The following is an 18,688-nucleotide window of genomic DNA, read 5'->3' as shown; positions in this document are numbered from 1 at the left end:
GGAAAACTTTCCATTCTTAAATACTTATTTTCCTCTGAGGGAGTCTCAGACTTCTCTGGTTACCTGCAGAAACATTGAGAAGGTAATCCTGATCGGAAATGGGAAATTGTCCAATGAATTGCAAATCTAGACCTGTGAGTTTCATTGTCTGACCAAAGCTGCTCATATTTGGAGGTGCTTCCAAAATGCTACTTACCAGTTGAGTTCGAAACAGATTTTTTTGTTCACCTTTCACCTTTAATGATCCTTAACGATCAGCTTCCTCAGATTTCTCCATATCAGTATTTGTTTGGTTTTATCAGGGTAGTGCTCTCTGCTGTGTAGATCTGAGGGCCGTTAATGTCCAGGATTGCTCTGCTTGTGCCATTCTGTCTTCCAATACCACTGCTTCAAGAAATCCTTCCCTGGTGGACACGGAAAGCATCCTAGCCACTCTGAACATCCGATCCATGCAGGATAAGCCCAGCTCAGCCTCACTAGGTAAGTGTGTTTCTCTTTGCCTGCAAGCATGCTGATGTGACAAGAAAGAGGACTAAAGGAGGAGGAATGAAGGGGTCACTTGTCACTACTCTGAGCCATAGCCTGTCTCTTCCGAATATAAATCTGCCAATTAAAATGGCCAGAAGTCCATTTTAGCCTTACTGGGTGGGCAGCCTAGTCCAATTTCTGTAGCTACAGGTTTGCAAAGGAATGGTAATCCAAAATTGCTTGTGGAAATATGCCAGTTCCTCCTGAAAATTCTGAGTGAAGCTTCAAGGTTTCCAGTGAAGAGACAATGGTTAGAGGGTAAATGGTAACCAGAGCTGGTAACTTCTGTATTTACTCACAAAAGCACGTGTGAGTGGAGGCCCTATTCATCCTTCGAAAGGAGAAAAATAGTACCTCTCCCTTGAGGCTTGAGAAGGTGGGCGCTCTGTTCCCATGCAAACAGAGCTCATAGCACAAAACTGCAATGGAAGCAAAAACAACTTCAGCCCAGTAGAATATTTATTGTGTCTCTTCCTTCCTTAATTTGGCAAAAGAGCTAAGATTTGTCCTCCTCTTGAGAATGTGGAAGTATTAATTAACTGAAGACAGACTGAGAAATGGATGGTTCTCTTAAGTGTTTCCCCTATACTTTATTATCATTCTAGGCTTTTAAAACAACGACTGTGCCAAAGAAAAGATTAGAGTGAGGCAGAGAGATTTTTTTTAAATAATAACTAGACAAAATAACACCCGCATACAGTGTATACTATCAGAACAGAAGAAAAATGATTTATAAGGTATATTTGAGTAAGAGGTAATTGTGACTTGAATAGATTACTTTTAACTAATGTATTTATCGCTACCTAGATATAAAGATATATGGAACTCTTTATTGATTGTATACAGAGAGGAAGTAAATAATATGTACTTATATATATATAATCTATATTTCTCTGTAGTGACAGATACAGATACTGTACCTACTGCATCTTTATATCTATATATGGGAAAGAGAGACACTCCAGGCAAAAAGGGTATTTCATCCTATCAATCACTGTCCTACTACCCTCCAGCATTTTTTCGTTTAATGACTCATAATCATAGTACATGGTGTGCAGAGCTCTGAACTACAATGTGTGTGTATGTATCACAGAGATGTGAGCATCTGTTCATCAAAGCCTTCCCAAGCTGCCTTGCAGAGTTCATACTTATTTCTCTTTGAGGTGGTAGCTTTTGGCTCGCTTTGTCTCCTTCCAGCAGAAGACCACAGGGACTTAATGCTGACATAGGTGTGACAAGTTGAATAAGCTCAGGCATGGCTGGTTAGACAATTTACCAGGCATATCACCGTCAGAACCACCACCACCTGCATGCTTAGAGTTCTTTTTTTTTTTTAATTATTATTATTATTATTTAAACCACAAGCATGTATTTTTTCCCTCACTTCCCTTGGGTAGATGGGCATGTGGTGAGTTGCATCAGAAAAGTGGATCTTGTGGATTTAAATCTGTTCGGCATCCTTGCTATCACGAGGGAGAGGAGAGACTTTTGTTTAGTGATACTGAAAAAACAGTCAAGCTCTATAGTGACACCGTCCCTGAGAAAGGCTATCTAAAGGATTTCTTCTTGTGCAGAAAGAGGCTAGCAGTGAGAACAGTTAGAGCAGAGACAAGCAGACACAATTATTTGTGTATTACAGCTAACACTGATACAGCACATCAGAACCAGTCCAAATACACAACACCTTTCAGCAGTGAGCAGAAGTCAGGGCTGCTTGGTCCACTGTCCTGGCTAAAGAAGGGCCTAGGCACCAGAACAGGCATGGAAGTCAGTGCTTTTGGATTTCCTTCTGGTTTTGGGAAGGGTCAGGATCAAGTAAGGGACATGTTGTCAAAGCTGCTTCTATTATATATATTATCTATACTCTAATATTTAGCTCTGAGACTTGTTTAAAGCCAGATAAATTCAAGCTCACAATGTAGTAATATACAGAGCAAATTATTCTTGTTATTACACGTTACTGTGATCAGTTATTTCTGAAAGATTGATTCAAATTAGAGGGGTTAGATTCTGGTACTATTTTTACTGGAATAGCATTGTCTTCCTCTAGCTGAGAAAATACTGTATTTCTAAACCCACTCTGGTTTATCCATTTTAGGTCTTTCACTTTGCATATTTATGAGGTACCTATTGCCTAGCTCAGATGCTAGTGAGTTGTTGCTCCATAAACTGACTACAGTTCCAGTCTAATACATCTTTGGCTACTCAGTTAAGATCATTCCTCAGATTTACAGTGTTTTCTGCAGCCAGAAAAGCAGTATTCACTTACAGGATATCATCATCAATAAAAAAAGATATATTTACAAAATAAAGCTAGGACACAAGTTTCACTTCTTTCTCCAGCCAGCCACTAAATCTGTCAGTGATTCAGCCTCTGTAAAAATTAGCTCCCTCTCCTTGTACGTTCATTAGGTATGTTGTTTAAAAAAAAACAGCCAATTTTCTTCTTTGCTGCTGTAATTATAGGCCTGCAATCTTAGGTTAGGATTCTCATAGCAGGAGCTCCTGCTGATTCAACTGCAAGATTAAGGCTGTGTCTTGCGCTCTTACAGGGCTTTGCCTCTGAAAGCCTCCAGGCATATTACAAATGTGTGCTCCTACAAGACAGTAAATTACTGGTAGGTTGTTGCCACCTAGTTTTGGATCAAGGTGCCCAGAATGGAAACAGAGTGCACATCCCCACTCTCACTGTTCCAATTCCTCCCTCCCTACTTCCCCCCATTATTATTTTGTAGGAATTAATCTCAGAGAAGACAGAACTTTTACTGATGAAATCAACGGGATTCAGCAAATGGGAGTTCATGGGAGTCAGCAGATGAGGAGAGTTTCTGGGAAAAGAGAGGCTCAGATTCAAACAGAGAAAGGATGGCTTTTATCAGAATTTAATCTTTCTCACTCCCTCTCCCCACAACAGAGTAGAGCCACCGGTGGGTTTTAAGTTATGTAAATATTAGCAACGTAGCCAGGCTGTGCAGGTGCTGATCTAAAGTTGGTGTTAGTTCACCCCTTGCGGTGCTAAATTACAGCAATTTTTTTCAGTGAAATCTGCATTTTCCACCAGTTTAGTACATGTGGAGTGGGTGCTTTCAGCTGCAGAGTTACAAAATCAGCAAGTTTAGGAAAATCCTGTCTATTTGTAGGAGAAACATGTAGGAGAGGTTGTGCAGTAAAGGAAATGAGCAGCAGAAACTAATGCATACAGGAACACCCCAAAAGTATGGCAGTACTGTGGTTTGCAACCTCATTTTTTGAGGGAGAAGATGAAGTTCCATTTAAAACTTGGATCCAAGAAACTTGACCTCAATTAGCATTAGCAGCTAAGAGAGGAAGTGGGTAGGAAAAGGCAGCAGAATAGGAGGGAAAGTGAGAAGAGCGGACAATGGGAAGCTAGGAGAGCTTTCTAAAGCTAGATGAGTATGCAACTGTGATTTAAAAAGAAAAGACAAAGGCTGGTGTATCTCATATAGTAGTTGTCATTGCTGCTGGGACTGCAGCTGACTGGGCTGGATATCCAGCTACCCTCCCCATCCAAATCCTTTCTCATCTCTGGCTCTGGTGTTGTAGAAAAAGCTACAGCATTTTGCTTCCTAACCATAGTGAACAACGTGCATTTCTACGTAGTTGGATGGAAGGCCCTGAGTTCCCTCAACAGCTCAGGTGCTTTGGTAAGCATTGCAGCAAACACAGTCTCACTTCGGAGACTGTAACAGGGCACAAAACAATTGTATTTCCCGTGGTTTTAGATTTCAGTGTGAGCCTTTCACACCCAACCAACCCAGGCCCATTCTGTGCTTTACCTGCCTGATGGGGTAGAGAAATAGACAGCTCTTAGAGAACCAGACCCACACAGAGGTAAACATTACTTACACTTGCAAGAATGAGCGCCTAGTAGGGTCAGTGCTGATGCCAAGGACTTCTAGTCTTTCCCATGGAAAATTTTAGGTTTTCCAGTAATGCTGTAATTATCACCCTGTCATGTCACAAAGCAAACAGGTTGGCAAACCTAGGTACCGAACTAAATAATCTGTGGCATAATCTAAACATGTAATGGTAATTAAATCTGACAACTTAATAAGCTACTGAAATTCAAATGTACAGTAGTAATCTACAATTAAGTAATCTTTTGTAATAGCACCCTGCCAGTTTGTAAGATTTCAGGTGGAGCGCTGTGTACTGTTTCATAGCAAAAATATTGACATAAGGGAAAGGTATCCAGGCAATGATCAGACACACATTCAAATCAACTGGTACAGTACATGGAAAGGTAAAATAAAGGCAATGATTCATTTCAGGCATTCAGTTGCACTGTATTCAGAGATGCCTTGCTCTACCTGGGCTTTTTCTGCTGTTTTGAGGGGTTGTGATGCCTGACATCCCTAATGAGGTTTTTGTCAGTCCGTCACCTAACCTCAGGGATGGTTGATTAGAACAATGGTCTGCCTAGAACCCTGTTGGGGCCTCCATCTCCAACATTCGCTTGCAGCTCAGAGGGGGGAAGGAGCCATTGCGTAGTATCTGGATGTTGCGAAGTTCCATTTCTAGCAAAATCCTCAGCGGAGTTTAGATTTCATCATTTTGAGTGGATAATGTGCACAGTGAGTAGTGTTCCTAATACTCAGTTACCCAGATGCTGTGCTGGGTAGCAAAGGAAAAACTCAGACATAATAGAAAGGGAGACGAGATTAGATATAATCAAAACAGAGCAAGCAGATTTTGGATTGGGCTTGATTCTACTAAGTCAGCGAGTTGGCAAGAACTGGGAAGGAATAAGGACGCACGCTTCTAGGAACTTCTGGATTGCTTTTTTTATTTTTTTTATTTTTTTTGTGATGGGTTTTCCGAATTCATGGTGTATACTTTTGCCTTCATTCCTACAGCATGTGTCCCATCCAGTTTTGCAGAACCTTCTTGAGGGAGAAGGATAAAACACGATGCTGTCCCTCAAAAACCCTCTGTGTGCAAATTGGCTTACTGGGGGCTTTGGGCCAAACAACTCTGTAACCAGCGCTGCTGCACCACGGAGGGTAATTATATTTCAGTTACGATGTCAATAAGCAGCTCCCAGGAGAGGTTTTTTTTTTTTTTTTTCATTCTTTGAAGCCATGAGAGAATAAAGTAAGCCTTGGAAAAGCAAACCAAGACAAGAAACTTTCTAAATATAGGAAATGCTTTGGGATTTTTGCATGACAATAACATTATTTTTAGGCATAGGAAAAAGATTTCCTGCATTTGTCAGTCTGAACCATTGTGCGTTGTTTTCTTTTTTTTCCCCTCCTCTTTTCTGCTTCTACCAACATTCCTCTCTCCTCATGTTGTTATTGACTGTTTCTACAGATGCTGTTTTCAGAGGAAGAGCATTGGGGAATCAATCAGAGCCATGTTATAAAAGGATCCCCATCACTACAGAGCTGAGTAAGTTATTCTTTAAGAACAAATTTCACAGAAGCAATATGTGTGCTGCATTATTTATTTACCCCAGGCCCTTTTTAGAATTCACAGGCAGAAAGCGACAAGCACTACATGTCCAAGGAACATTAAAAGGTTTGACTTAGATGTTAATTCACTGGCTTTGAAGGAGTCAGGATGGTTTATCAGGAGAATAAATAAAAGAAAGTGTTACGAAGGTCTCAGTGTGCAGCAAAACTCTGAAGCATCCATTTAGGATAAAGATAATGTCCTTTTGTAACAGACTTCGCTAAGGTAAATAAATCAGAATTGTATTTTCCTGGTTTCCCCTTATTTTCAGTAAAGAAATAGAAACCACCAAAGGCAGCTCTGCTCAGAGGATATCTAACTTGCCCTTTGGCTGTGCCTCCCTCTCTCTGATGAATTTAAAAAACACAGAGGAAGGCTGCGTGGCCAGTTTTCATCTCACAACAAAACGAGGTGAACCAAAGCCTAATTCTCTGTTTCACCCCTGCCCTTTCTGAAGCACTGGTGATGGTTCCTTCCTCTTCTCTGGATCGTGGTGGGAGCTGCTGCAGGCTTCCTCCTTGTAAAAGGGGCCGTGAAAGCACAGAGCCTCTTCCAAGCAGTCTGCGCTACAAAGCATTGTACAACAGCTGCACAGAGTCCAGTACTTGCGTGGACCTGCGTGCGTGCCAGGACAGCCAGAGGGTGCAGGTGTTTTACTCTAGGCCCCAGACACTTCTGTCCTTATTCCACAAGGCTCAGCCTCTCTAGCCTGCATTCATAACTGAAGCAACCTGTGGAGCTCTTTCATTACTACTCTTGGCTGTTTTGCATCTCTGTCTTCGTCTCCTGGTAGTTACACACTAGGTCCATTAATTAGGAACATGTGCACTGATTAACTGATTACTAGTAACATGGCAGTCAGTGTCACAGCAGAGCGGTGTGGCTGGGCTGCCAGTCCCCAGTGACATGGATGTTTAGCTCCATTTAGAGTGCTGACACAAGAATGTGCCCACCAAATTAGCATAGCATGTTGCTAGGCTTCATGGCTGGCCTCTGATCCATTTACTCAGGCTTTTTTTTTTTCTTTCCTTTTCGATGCAATGCTGGTAAATGCTACGTGGGCTCAACACTTCTGGGAGAGGGCCTTGCTTTGCAGTCCTCCCCAGGTTTGCAGCCGAGCCAGGGCTAGTGAGTAGCATCAGCATGTAGCAGGTGCTAGCAATACTTAATTTCAAAGAGGCTCTGGTGTACCACTTAGTCCCAACGTGCACCTGGAGAGCTAATAGGTCAATTTGGGCAAAGCTGTTAGGTCCTGCGTGCTCCTTAGACTAAAACTCTGAAGAACTAGTGCAAAACAAACAGCAAAAAATAATGATAAGATAATGATGCCTTCTCCAGAGTCACTTCAGAACTGCTGAATTTCTCAGCGTGATATTTGGATATTCTCTTGCACTGTGGTTTAAACTTTTATTTGTGTTGTGTCCAAAAGTCTCAGAAATGTTTTGAGCTGGCTACTGAGGCCCAGCTCCTCTGAGAAGACATTGTGCAGTCAAGCTAACGTCTTCAGACAGGCATTGCACCAGTGTGATTTCCCTCCAGGATGTGGTGTGTCAGTGGAGGGGAAAACATCTGCAATCTGTTGACATAACTTGGATTTTAGTCATGTCAGATCTTTGACAAAATAATGAATCGAGCCCAGTCCCTTAGCACATGGATGCCTGCTCCATTTGTAGTCTTCAACAGCATAGAAATATGTTCAGAGTTACAGGGATGGGCTAGGAAGGAAAATAACCCCAACAATTTAAAACCTGGAAGCTCAAAACAACTAAACAAAAACAGCTGGAGCTTTCTTGTGATTGTGAATAAGCTTCCTGTAAATCCCTCTGGTAGACCTTGATCTAGACAAATGCTCACTTTTGTACCTATCTCTAGAAACAAGCTGCGAGGAATAATCCTCATGTGCCTGAAGCTGCAAGGGCTTTGCACGTCCCAGGCCGTGGCCCTCTTCCAGCTCGTAGCGCACCGGGTGCGGACCAAGAGCCACCCGTATCACTTGGTGTGTCTGACACACCGACACCAGCAATGCCGTACGCACTGCTCGTGCTGTTGCTGTTCAAAACCTACCGCAGGAGAAGCTAAGAGCCTTAGGGCCTTCGGTTGAAATCTTGACACCACTGAAGTCGAGAGGAGTTTTGCAATTAATCTTGACGGGCAGGAAGCAATGTATTCAGGAAGCTGAACAGAGCCAGGCCCGCGGAGCCTGCTTGCCTCCGCGTTGCTTTCTTTGTGACCAGGACGGCGTGCCAGTGCCCCCCTGAGTGCCACAGGTGTGCCGTGGTCCCGCAGAGCTGTCCTCCAGCATCTGCTGAGTTGATGGCACGTAGTCAGGGACAGAGTTGACAGAATTAGCTGAGGGCCTGCACTCCTTTAAAGGGGGCTGGAGTATTTTTTTATTTCCTTGAGGAGCAGGAGAGTTGTGTGTTGTCGTCATGCTTGCACACACTGCTGCTTCTCCTTGCCCAACGGTGAGGTGTGCAGGAAAATAAGAAGTGGGTTTCTGCAGGCTCAAATCCACCAAGTTGAGTGCGTTTCAATATGTTGAGTGTCTTCTGAATTTGTGAGCTGTTCATTGAGGTTACAGGCATGTTGTAAATAGTCATTCCTCTGAAACAGTGAATTCTAGAAACCCTTCTCATAAAGGGCCAGAGATATGGGGGAGAAATAGCAAAGTCATCTGCAGAGAAATAAGAGTTTTGCCCATATGTAAAAGAGAAATAAAATAGTGTAGAGAAATGAAGTGGGTCCCTTATTGTGGCTGAGACCATGCTTTTCATACCCAGACTCTACAAGCTAGGCAGTGGAGTCACACTGATTAATACCAGATGCAGGGCCAACTCCTAAAGGCCAGGGAGGGTGAAATATCTGTATTGAGAATACATGGCTGAAGGATGACACTGACACTGCGCGACAACAGGAGGCATTAATAGTATTGTGATTCTGGCTAGCTTTAGTCATCTTTTAAAATGATACACTCAAATGCCTCCTGGCCCAAGGGGACTTAATAGAAATCAATCATTACTTACACAGAGTTACTTGCTCTATTTTTTAATGGTAAGACGTGGGTTCTTGATCTCAATTCCTTTCAGTCCTCCTGTCTGTCTCTAGCTGTGCTGCTGTCATTCATCAGCACTCTTACCGGCAGCGCAGGAGTGCCAGGACATACCTAGCACGTTGAGTAGCACGGCAGGGGCCTTCTGCCACGCTGTACTTAGGCAATTTTCTGAAAATAGAAAGCAAGTTAAAGAGGAATCACTTTCTGAGTAGGGGGAATTCTGCAAGACTATCTCAGACAGCAAGAATAAGGTTGACAAACTAGCGAAGATCCCTGTAATAGTAGGACAGCTGTGAAAGGAACTCTCTAACCCCCATTTAAGCCAACAGAAATAGTAATTCTGTTAGTTCAGGAAAACGAGCAGAAGAAATTAGATTATTCCTTTCTTTTTCGAAGCAGGTAAATCAATTTTGGTCTGCTATCTTAAAACACTTGCTTGAAAAATCAGTCTTAGGCTTGTGTCTTTTGTCTCCCATTGCACAATCAGTCAGCAGCACTGACTAGTTTGTTCCTCTTTCCTTTACTAATGCAGCATGCTGTGGCTAGTGCTGGACACGGAACAGCAAGCTACATTTACTAACTTTTCTGATTCTAGATGGCTTCCCTCTGTTGCTAAGATGTCTTCTGTTTCTTCTTTGCTTATCCAATAGAGTCTTCACCAAATGCCCAGTTCATTAATCAGGCTCCCAGCGGCAATTCTGCAATTCCAGAGCAAGATCAGCTTTCCACCACTGCTGCCCCTGCAGGAGCTATCTTCTCAGATAGCTTCTTGAATTCTCTTTTGTCTATGGTAAGTAGATGTATCACAAACTGTCATGTTTAGTGGCATCAGAGTGTTAACAAAGTGATTATCAGCCAGAGTAAACCCACTTAATCTAGCCTTAACAATGGTCAAGGCTGTGTGTGTCAGAAAGGCAGGGGAAACCTTGCAGAGACTGGTGAGGCGATGAGTTACTCTGTGCCCTGAGAATTATACATGTCTATTCCTGTTCAAGCAACTTGCTAATCGTGGGATCTTCCAACCCTCTTCCTTGGGCTGGAAGGGATCTTTAAAGACCAGCTAGTTCCAACCCCCTGCTATTGGGACTAATCAGTGGGCCTCTTTGATTTCTTGGGGTAGTGGGCTCTATAGACTAAAGGCAGCTCCAGAAGACATTTCTCAATGCGTGCTCTGAGCAGCAGCAGCTCTCCCTGGTTTTGATATACACATAAAATTATTTGGAGGAACTTTTAGAGTGTTTTCATAACTTCTCATAACTTCCCCCCTCCTCCTGCTACAAAAAGTATTTGGAGCCAGCCTGATTTATTTACTTTTTGATTGATAACACGAGGTTACAATCAGTCCCTCTAAGGGACGTGCAGTCACTGAAGCCAAAACTGCTTTCAGCACGAGCTGGCCTCATGGTGGAGACTCCAGCATTGATGCTAATGGCTGAAAAGATTATGAGGACTCTGAATTCTTACCTGTTCATGTAGAGTGGATTTTTATAAGCCTGGCTGGAGGTGCTTTGGTGAGCCAGAGAATAGGCAGCTTTCACTACAATGACTTTATTTTAGCAGCATGGGCATAAACAGAACATCTAATTCTTCTCATCTGTCCCTCTGGGACCTAGGCAGAAATGCACACTTAAGTTCGGATGGAAAATCTGTTGAACTCAATGGGAATCTCTCAATGGCTGTTTTCTGAAAAGGTATAAAACAAATTACACATATGTGGACTACCACCGATCCACAAGATCAGATCAGATTTTAAAAGAAGTGCTTGTTTTGATTCTCTGTAAGTTCCTGGCAGTGTCCTTTTAAAAACATTTGCACCATGAGGATTAGATACATTGCACCAAAAACACAAGGGCAGAGGGAAGGTGGTGATCCCATTGTGGTGATATAATCGTCTTAAGTTGCTGTCAAACCTGAGTGATATTGATTGTGGTGACACACCTGTGGGTGACACTTAGGTGTAGTTAAGCCAGGATTTTGGCAGCAAACAGCAGTTCAGTTCATAAGCTGGCATTTCTAAAACTGACTTCTCTTTTTTTCTGAAAGCTCCTTTCTTCCTCTTTACCCTGATTCTCCCCGTGCTGCAGTCAAGTTCCACATGCCTTGCTCTCAGCTCATGTCCGAGGGGATAGTGCTTGGGTGGCAGTTTTGCAGAAATTGAATAAATACAAAACAAATCTCTCAAAGGGATAAGCAGTCCAAAATAAGTGTGTCAAGTCCAGTTATGCTTTTCTGAGAAGGTGTTAGGGAAAGTATTATATTGCTGCTACTCACTGATATGTCAATCAGCCAGATGGTAATTAATGACTGCTAGTGTCAAGTGTAAAAGTAACTCGAGACATAGCATGACCTGTCTTAAAGGATAAAATTTCACTCAGGCATAGATTCCAAGTCTGTCCAGGAATGATCAGCACTCAGCTCTGCTTTAGAGTAGAGGGGCACCTTAAGTCAGATTCAGTCAAGTCTGTAAATACAGGGAAGAAGGAGAGAAATAAGCTATTGTTTAGCAATTACAGTATGAGGGAAAATATGCATGAATGTGAGGGAAAAAAAAGAGGAAGAAAAAAACCTTCAGCAGTCCACTGTCACCTCCTTTTTCTGTCACTAAATATCTTTTGTAAATATCTGTGTGTGAGACGCTCAGAGCAGGAGTGCTGGATTTTTTTTAGCTTGAAAGGCGAGTGGCAGAAGAATCTGCATGGCACAACGTGGTCTGTGAAGTGAAATGTTACCCCTTGGACGCCTGAAGCAGAACTGGCGTTTGTTTCAACATGACTCTTGGAATGGCTGTAGGCAGAAAACAATTCAATGAGCATGGCCAGTATGGCTCAGGTACTCTGAACCCTGAATTCCCGTCCTGACCCAGCTGTGGGTTCCTAAGCTGTACAGGACCAGTTCTAGAAGCTAAGTAGCGGCAGGGACTGAAGGGGACCAAGCAGCTGCTTGGCGAAGGGAGGAGGTTTCTGCCTTTGTGTGCAAGGGCATTCCTAGGCAATGTGCTTATCTCAAGCTGTAACCAAACAACTGGCAAAGGAGGTAACATCTCTTGGGCACGTTTCAGAAATGTTGCATCCTAAAAGTCAGCTTCGAGACCCACTGAATACAGTGAGCTGCTTCCTGAGTGCGCGCGCGCCAACACGCGTGCACCTCTGTAGTTTTTCCTTGCCTTTCAAACTCCTGCAGCGTAACTCAGCCTAGAAAGTACAGAATGAGGGTGACATGCAAATCCTATTAATTCATCCAAGTATGGAAATGCAATCCTTTTGATGTCAAAAAGTACAGCAATGATATGTTAAAGAGCTCAGCACGCTTCTGTTAAATATGTAAAGCGCAGATTCCCCTGAAGCTGTATCACTCCTGGATAACTCTGGACTATAGCTCCTTACTTTAAAAGGCTGAGAATTACTCTAACAGCATTATAGCCTTTTGCCCGACAATACGGTCAGATGTTCTTAAGCGGATTTGAGTTTAGCTTGGATTTAGTAACACCGTTCCTTCTCTGCAGCTTGTTTAGTTTCTTTGCTCAGGTGAATGCAGGTGACAGATGCCACAAAGTGGCTCTGCGTAGGAAAAGAGCTTTTTGAGAAAGGGTGGGAAATAAGTTATTTGGTATATCTGAACCCTGTGCAGATAAAAAAAAAAAAAAAGTCTGTGTGTGGGGAATGCTGTGCCTTTTTTGGCTTCAAATCTGAATTTTGACCATGGTATGTTTTGTGTTTTTTTTCTTTTTTTTTTTTCTTCAAAAAATACTGAGATAAGGGCACAGAGAGAGGTTTTCGTAATGCATGTGGCAAGTCCAGGGACAGTTTTCTTCTGCACCTGTAGGGCTGAGCAGGGTAATTGTCCTCCTCGGCCTCACCTTGTACAGTGTGCTCCTACTCAGATGACATCGGAGCTGCTGCCCACTTCCCTGGCTCTCCTGACCCTTGACTGGAAAGCCTTCTCAAGAAAAGAATGTTAACAGAGCTGACTCCCATTTTTGCTGTCGAAAATTTTCTCATTCAGGCACAATTTAGCACTTTCTATTAGAAGAGTGGAGGTGGGATCTTCTGGCTGCTCTTTGAAACTGAAATGGGTTAAGCAGGTGGTGATCCATAAATGTTGTCAGACAACTAAAAGTAATTAAGGACTAATTGAAGTATAAAAAAAAAAAAAAACCAACCCTGGAAGGTGTCTGTCTGATCACATTCTCCAGGCTTTCACTGGAAAATTTTGTTTTCCTTCCAGGAACCAAGGCATACACTTTTGTCTTTGAATTTTCATGGTTTCTTCCTTCCAGACCTACTACAACCATCACATCTTGGCTCTGCTGCAGACTTTGGTGACAAGTGGGACGAGCCCAGCACTGGAGGAACAGCTGTTGGAAATGGACAGTAGGCTGAGCAGAAGTCCTGATGACATGGTCCAAAATGCCTCCCAACTCCGATGCAAACTGGCACTCCTGCCGCTGTCTGAGAGGTTGTTAATGGGTGTCACGGTGAGTTGTATCACCGAGAGGTGCTGCACGGACTTGGCTTTCATCCCTGCTGCTAGTACTTTAGGGTATAGGCTGGTTGTGACTACCTGAAGTTTAGTTTCATTCAGCTGAAGCTCACTGTGGAGTTTAAGCCATATTTTAAGGAGGCCAAAGATATCAGCCTTATTTTATATTAGATTTTTAAGCTGAATTGGGTTGAATTGTCCACTTTGGTTCCTTTGAGGTAAGAGTATTTTTGCTTCTTTTATAGCAGGAGGGCTCCTTTAGAGACGTTTACTGCAAAGCTTTAGACTTGTTTGGGATACTCTGCTTTGGGCTCTACCGGCTGATGGAAGAGCCCAATCCGTACAAGAACAGGCAAGTACACTTCATTTTAAATGGTACTGTAAGTCAAAAGATGACTAGTCATGGCTGAACTACTTATTTTTGTCTTGAATTTAGACATCCTTATAGACAACAAGGGCCATTTGAGGCAAACTGGTGTGTGGTCTGAACATGGTGCTCTGATTATTTCTGGAGATCCAGTGCTTACTGGCACTTGTATGAGATTCCCTTAAGTTCATTTAAAATGTGATTTATCTTTTCTTCATTAGAGATCTGCTGGAGCACTGAGTTAGTAATGCTGCAGAGGCCAGGGATTTCAGAGAGTTTGCAGGCAGAGAGAACTTTCTTTATGAAGACAGGCTGACGGAATGGGGTTGTTCAGCCTGGAGAAGAGAGGGCTCCAGGGAGACCTTATAGCGGCCTTCAGTACCTAAAAGGGGCTGCAGGAAAGTTGGGGAGGGACTCTTTGACAGGGAGTATAGTGATAGGACAAGGAGTAATGGTTTTAAGATACAAAAGGGTAGATTTAGATTAGATATAGGAAGAAATTCTTTACTCTGAGGGTGGTGAGACACTGGAAGAGGTTGCCCAGAGAAGTTGTGGCTGCTCCATCCCTGGAATTGTTTAAGGCCAGGTTGGATGGTACTTTGAGCAATCTCAAAAGTGTGCCTGGCCACGGCAGAGGGCTGGAATTAGATGATCTTTAAGGTCCCTTCCAACCCAAACCATTCTATGATTCTGTGATTCATCTAACCTGTTCTACTCACTGATTCTTTCAGTTTCAAGGTTTTGGTGGTTGCTTGAGCTTCAGATCTCCTAGAGAGACATTTACTTTGATTTAAAGATTTTCAGCAATCAAAAAATTATCACATCTTTCGGCAGCTGTTCCAGAGACTAATTAGCTTCATTTAAAAATGTATATATATTTGCCATTCCTAGGTTAAAAGATAGGTAAAGTTAAACACTGCACATTGTCTCATCATTCTAAAGAATTCTGCAGATGCAATCAGTCATTGCAAAAAAAAAAAAAAAAAAAAAAAAAAACCTGCAGCTTTCTTCCTGTCCCAGGTGCTTACTACAAAGACCTCACAAAGCAGCCTGAATCTCACATACCAGTGCTTTTTCAGGTTTGTGATTGCTCGGCCTGCCAATGATTTGAAGATGTTGCCTACAGATCTGCTTTTCTGTCTTGTTCCGTTCAACGTTGCAACAACTGATGGCCAGAGAGGGGAAATGGAGAGTCGGTTATGAAGCAAGAAAACAGGTAGTACAGACACCTCCATGCCAGAATTATGAGTTTGTGAAATGCCCTGCAAATAAAGAATTGTACAAGCTATTAAGATCCCACAATAAATTTTCCGTGTTCTTATTTCTTAGGTGGACAGTGGGCAATTTGAATGTGGCTAAACAGCTTGAGATTAGTATTGAGAACAGTATTGTTATGCTCTAACAACAATACCTATCAGAGAGTAAAATGCTCTCTCTGCAAGGAAAAGGGCAAAAACTTGAATTTCTGCTGAGCACTGCACAGAACAGACCTAGCTGTATACAAACACAATGACTCCATAGAGTTTAGAGATTCCCTGCTGAACTTTCCAGTTCAAAGACTCCAGCACTCTAAAATACACTTTTCTTGCATGCAGAACTGAAGACATTGGATTGATATACATTAAAAGAAACATAACAAAAAAGCACAAAATCCCCCATTAACTTATGGCATAAATCAGGTCCCGCCCTTATGTTATAAAGTCAGTTGAGGGGAAGCAGGAGAATTTTTTTTCCTCCCTCTCTCTCTCTCCCTCTCTCCGTTTCCCCTAACACTAATTAGGTTTGAAAGACTGCAGCTTGAGTCCAGATACCACATGCCGAGAAGAAAGGAACCCAAACAGCTGACGCAGAGTTCAGACTAAACTAACTGCAAGCTCCCCAGGGACATCACAAGGTAAACCTGATAGTCTCTGTCATTTACAATCATTATCAGGCAGCTGAGTCTCTGTAATTTTACTAGGGAGCCAATTAACAGATCCCTGAAGCTCAAGAATAAGGTCTTGGTCCTTTTTCTATTTTAGACAGGAAAAAGGGGAAAATAAGCCTTTGTTGCAAATCAGTACTCCAGAAGCTTTCCCACCCAAGGGAATGGTCAGATCTGGGCTTGCCTTTTTCCTCTGGAAGAGTAAAATAAAGCACTGAACTTAAGTGTCAAGCCAACTGGCTTTAGTACCCAATCTGCAACAAACTGGCTGTATAACTTTGGGTCAGTTATTTAACTCTCTATATACTATTGCTGCCTACTGCATGCAGGGAAAATAATAACCTACTTGTTAATTTAGGTAATTAAGAGCTTCAGGGAAAGGACTGTCTCTTGTGATTTGTTTAGCCTAGCATAAATAGGTACTGATTGAGGATGAGACATTTAGGAACTCCACTCAAACAACATGAGTAAGAAGCAAGAAAAAAAGTTTGGACCAAAACTCCAGATGGAAACATATCTGCTCTTGGGGAAGTTTGGGGTTTGGATTCAGGTCTGAGCCTTAATGTGTTGGAATCATCTTCCTGGAACAAAATAATCATACATTTTCAGTTCAGGGCAGATTGCAAGTAGGAATCAGTGAACCGTGCTTAGAGCAAACAAAATACCATAGGAAGCACGCTTTCCCATTGCCAGCCCTTTGCAGACCTGAACTTGAGCCAAGACAGTCAGCTGATCTCCTGGTAGGAGTTTTTTGGCCTAAAATCGCCCTGTATATACAAACTTAGATAAGAATTTGTGCACTGGATTCTACTTACCCTCTGGCAGATTGAGGCTTCAATAACAGTGTCTCAGTCCATTCCCTAACATGCGTTGTTTTAAACAGACAAGGTAGAAGGAAGAGCCTGGGAAGGCTTTGCAGTCTCTGATCCAACTGCAAGTTTTAGGAAGAGCTGAGATTTCACTACGAAGGACACCTCATACTGAGATCCAGCAAGCTTTCTATCTTGTCGTTATCTGAACCCTTCTTTATTTGCAGCTGTAATTCAATCTAAGCAGGGCACAGAGGAGGTAACATCATTTTTTTTCTTTCTTATTGTTCTGTTGCTTTTAAGTATCTACACGTGCATGCCTGGACCTCTGTGTACTGATTTTAAGCAGGTCTTGTGCTATGGGAAGGCACTTCTATTAAGAAAGTTGCGAGGAAAAACAAAACTTGTTTACTCAGAACTTTCCTGAGTGGATGAGAAACTCAGACTATCTTGCCAGCAAATTCTTCTATCTGAAATCATCTGCTTTTCCTAGAAAATAGAGGCAAATGAGCATACTCCTTCATGACTGAAATTCAGGACCTATCGGGTTCAGCTCTAAGGCACCAAACATGGGAAATGCCAGTGTTACTCCAGAGCTATGTTGCATGGAGTAAAAGTATAACAAGTGGTGTGAGTATTGTTTTTTTGTAGGAAAAAAAAGAATCTAAGGAATCTGCAGCAAGTATATCTCTCTAAATGTTCCTTGTCTCCAAGGTGTCTTAGGTGCAGGACTGCCAGTGATGACACATGCCATGCTTCTCCCCCGTACATTCACGCTATCTCTGTGTGTGTATGGGGGGAATATGCCCATTTCTAGTCATAGAGCTTTTCCAGTACATCATATTTTCATTTGCTTTACCCGCAACTGCTAGAGCGTGTCACTTACTGGAGTAAGGTGGAGCAGGGAGAGATGACAAGGTGATGAAGGGACCTCTTTCACTTTGCTTATTCCACCTTTTTGTTTAGTTGCTATCTCTGAGCAAGCAGTTCTGCTTCTCATGCAAGCAGGGGGAGAGAAATCCTAAGGAAGGTAAAAGCATTAATGGGTCAAGGCCTCCTTTGCATAATTCTATTATCACCAGGAAGATTCTGCAATAATCATGTTAGGCATGTGCTCTGGAGCATCAAAGTGACTTGTCTTACCTTACTTTTTGATGTTAGACAGGTTTAAATGCTTTGTACAGATGAGGCACCTCAGACAGCTGATCAAGAAAGCCTGTGCTGTTCAAGCAAAGCAAAGGTCTGTTTTGTTGCTGCTTCCTTTTTTTTTTTTAATGTCAACAATGTCACATTCTTCCAGCAAAGAATAATCTCTGTTGTCACAAACTGTGAAAAGCAAAGGTGTAGGAGAGAATCTGTGTCTGGGGGCATGCAAACACGCTTTCTGAAGCTACCACCTTGATTCTTCAGCAACAAGATCTTGTGTATTGGTTGGGTCATATATTTATATACCTCTTGTATAAATAAGTTCAGCTTCTGCAGTGAAAACCGCTGTGGTACACAAAGCTGATACAGGATCTGTGCACTGTAGTTTGCTAATCTGTACCCCTTCTGAGCTGTAAAGGTCACCTCAGTGTGTGGATAGGAGTTAGTAAGTTTTATTTTTCAGCAGTGCTAACAGAGTGTCCGATTGAGTTCTGAAACTTTTGTGCTGGATACCATTAGAAGTGGTCCCTGACCTACTGAGCCTAGGTGGTATATACAAGGAGGAGTTACCAGGGGAGTGAGGAGTTGTAGCTTGTTCAAAAGCGCGTATCAGATCTGTGACGAAACCAAAACCAGAACCCAGGTTTCCTGATTTCTAGGCTAGCATCTTTCCCACTGGGCCATTTTGCATCTCGGCTTTCAGATCTCAGCTCCTGATCCGTGTGCCTATCCGGATCATTCCCTTGCCAGTCTGGCTAGGGATTTAACGGTCTCTTCCAGAGGCGGCAGGAAGGCTGCTGAGATAGTCTTCATGGGGCACTGCCTGACTGTTTTTCCATGTGTTGTGAGATGGTCAGCCTCTGTAAAGAAGCAGGGAAGTACCACCAGACGGGAAGGTTCCTCCCCTG

At 42.6% G+C, this 18,688-nt stretch overlaps 1 protein-coding gene across 8 annotated transcripts in view; it reads left to right on the top strand.

Moving 5' to 3' along the window:
* KCNU1 (potassium calcium-activated channel subfamily U member 1) overlaps positions 1–18,688 on the top strand; it is a 115,196-nt gene that overhangs the window by 42,861 nt on the left and 53,647 nt on the right. Inside the window, exons 23-29 of one of the 8 annotated variants that reach the window (XR_014575498.1) lie at positions 303–480; positions 5,863–5,940; positions 9,706–9,845; positions 13,332–13,529; positions 13,780–13,886; positions 14,981–15,117; positions 15,682–15,795. Coding sequence is in view for 6 of the 8 variants with exons in the window: in XM_083812014.1 (XP_083668140.1) it covers positions 303–480; positions 5,863–5,940; positions 9,706–9,845; positions 13,332–13,529; positions 13,780–13,886; positions 14,981–15,104 (825 nt within the window). In the remaining 2 variants the exon portion in view is untranslated. Of the gene's footprint in view, positions 1–302; positions 481–5,405; positions 5,553–5,862; positions 5,941–9,705; positions 9,846–13,331; positions 13,530–13,779; positions 13,887–14,980; positions 15,603–15,681; positions 15,796–18,688 lie in introns of those variants that run through there. The other 7 variants (XM_083812015.1, XM_083812014.1, XM_083812016.1 and 4 more) reach the window with 7 other exon arrangements.

The sequence above is a fragment of the Anser anser genome, assembly GCF_964211835.1.
Source record: "Anser anser genome assembly, chromosome: 26".
Lineage (NCBI taxonomy): Eukaryota > Metazoa > Chordata > Aves > Anseriformes > Anatidae > Anser > Anser anser.
This window is presented reverse-complemented; position numbering and strand designations above follow the sequence as displayed.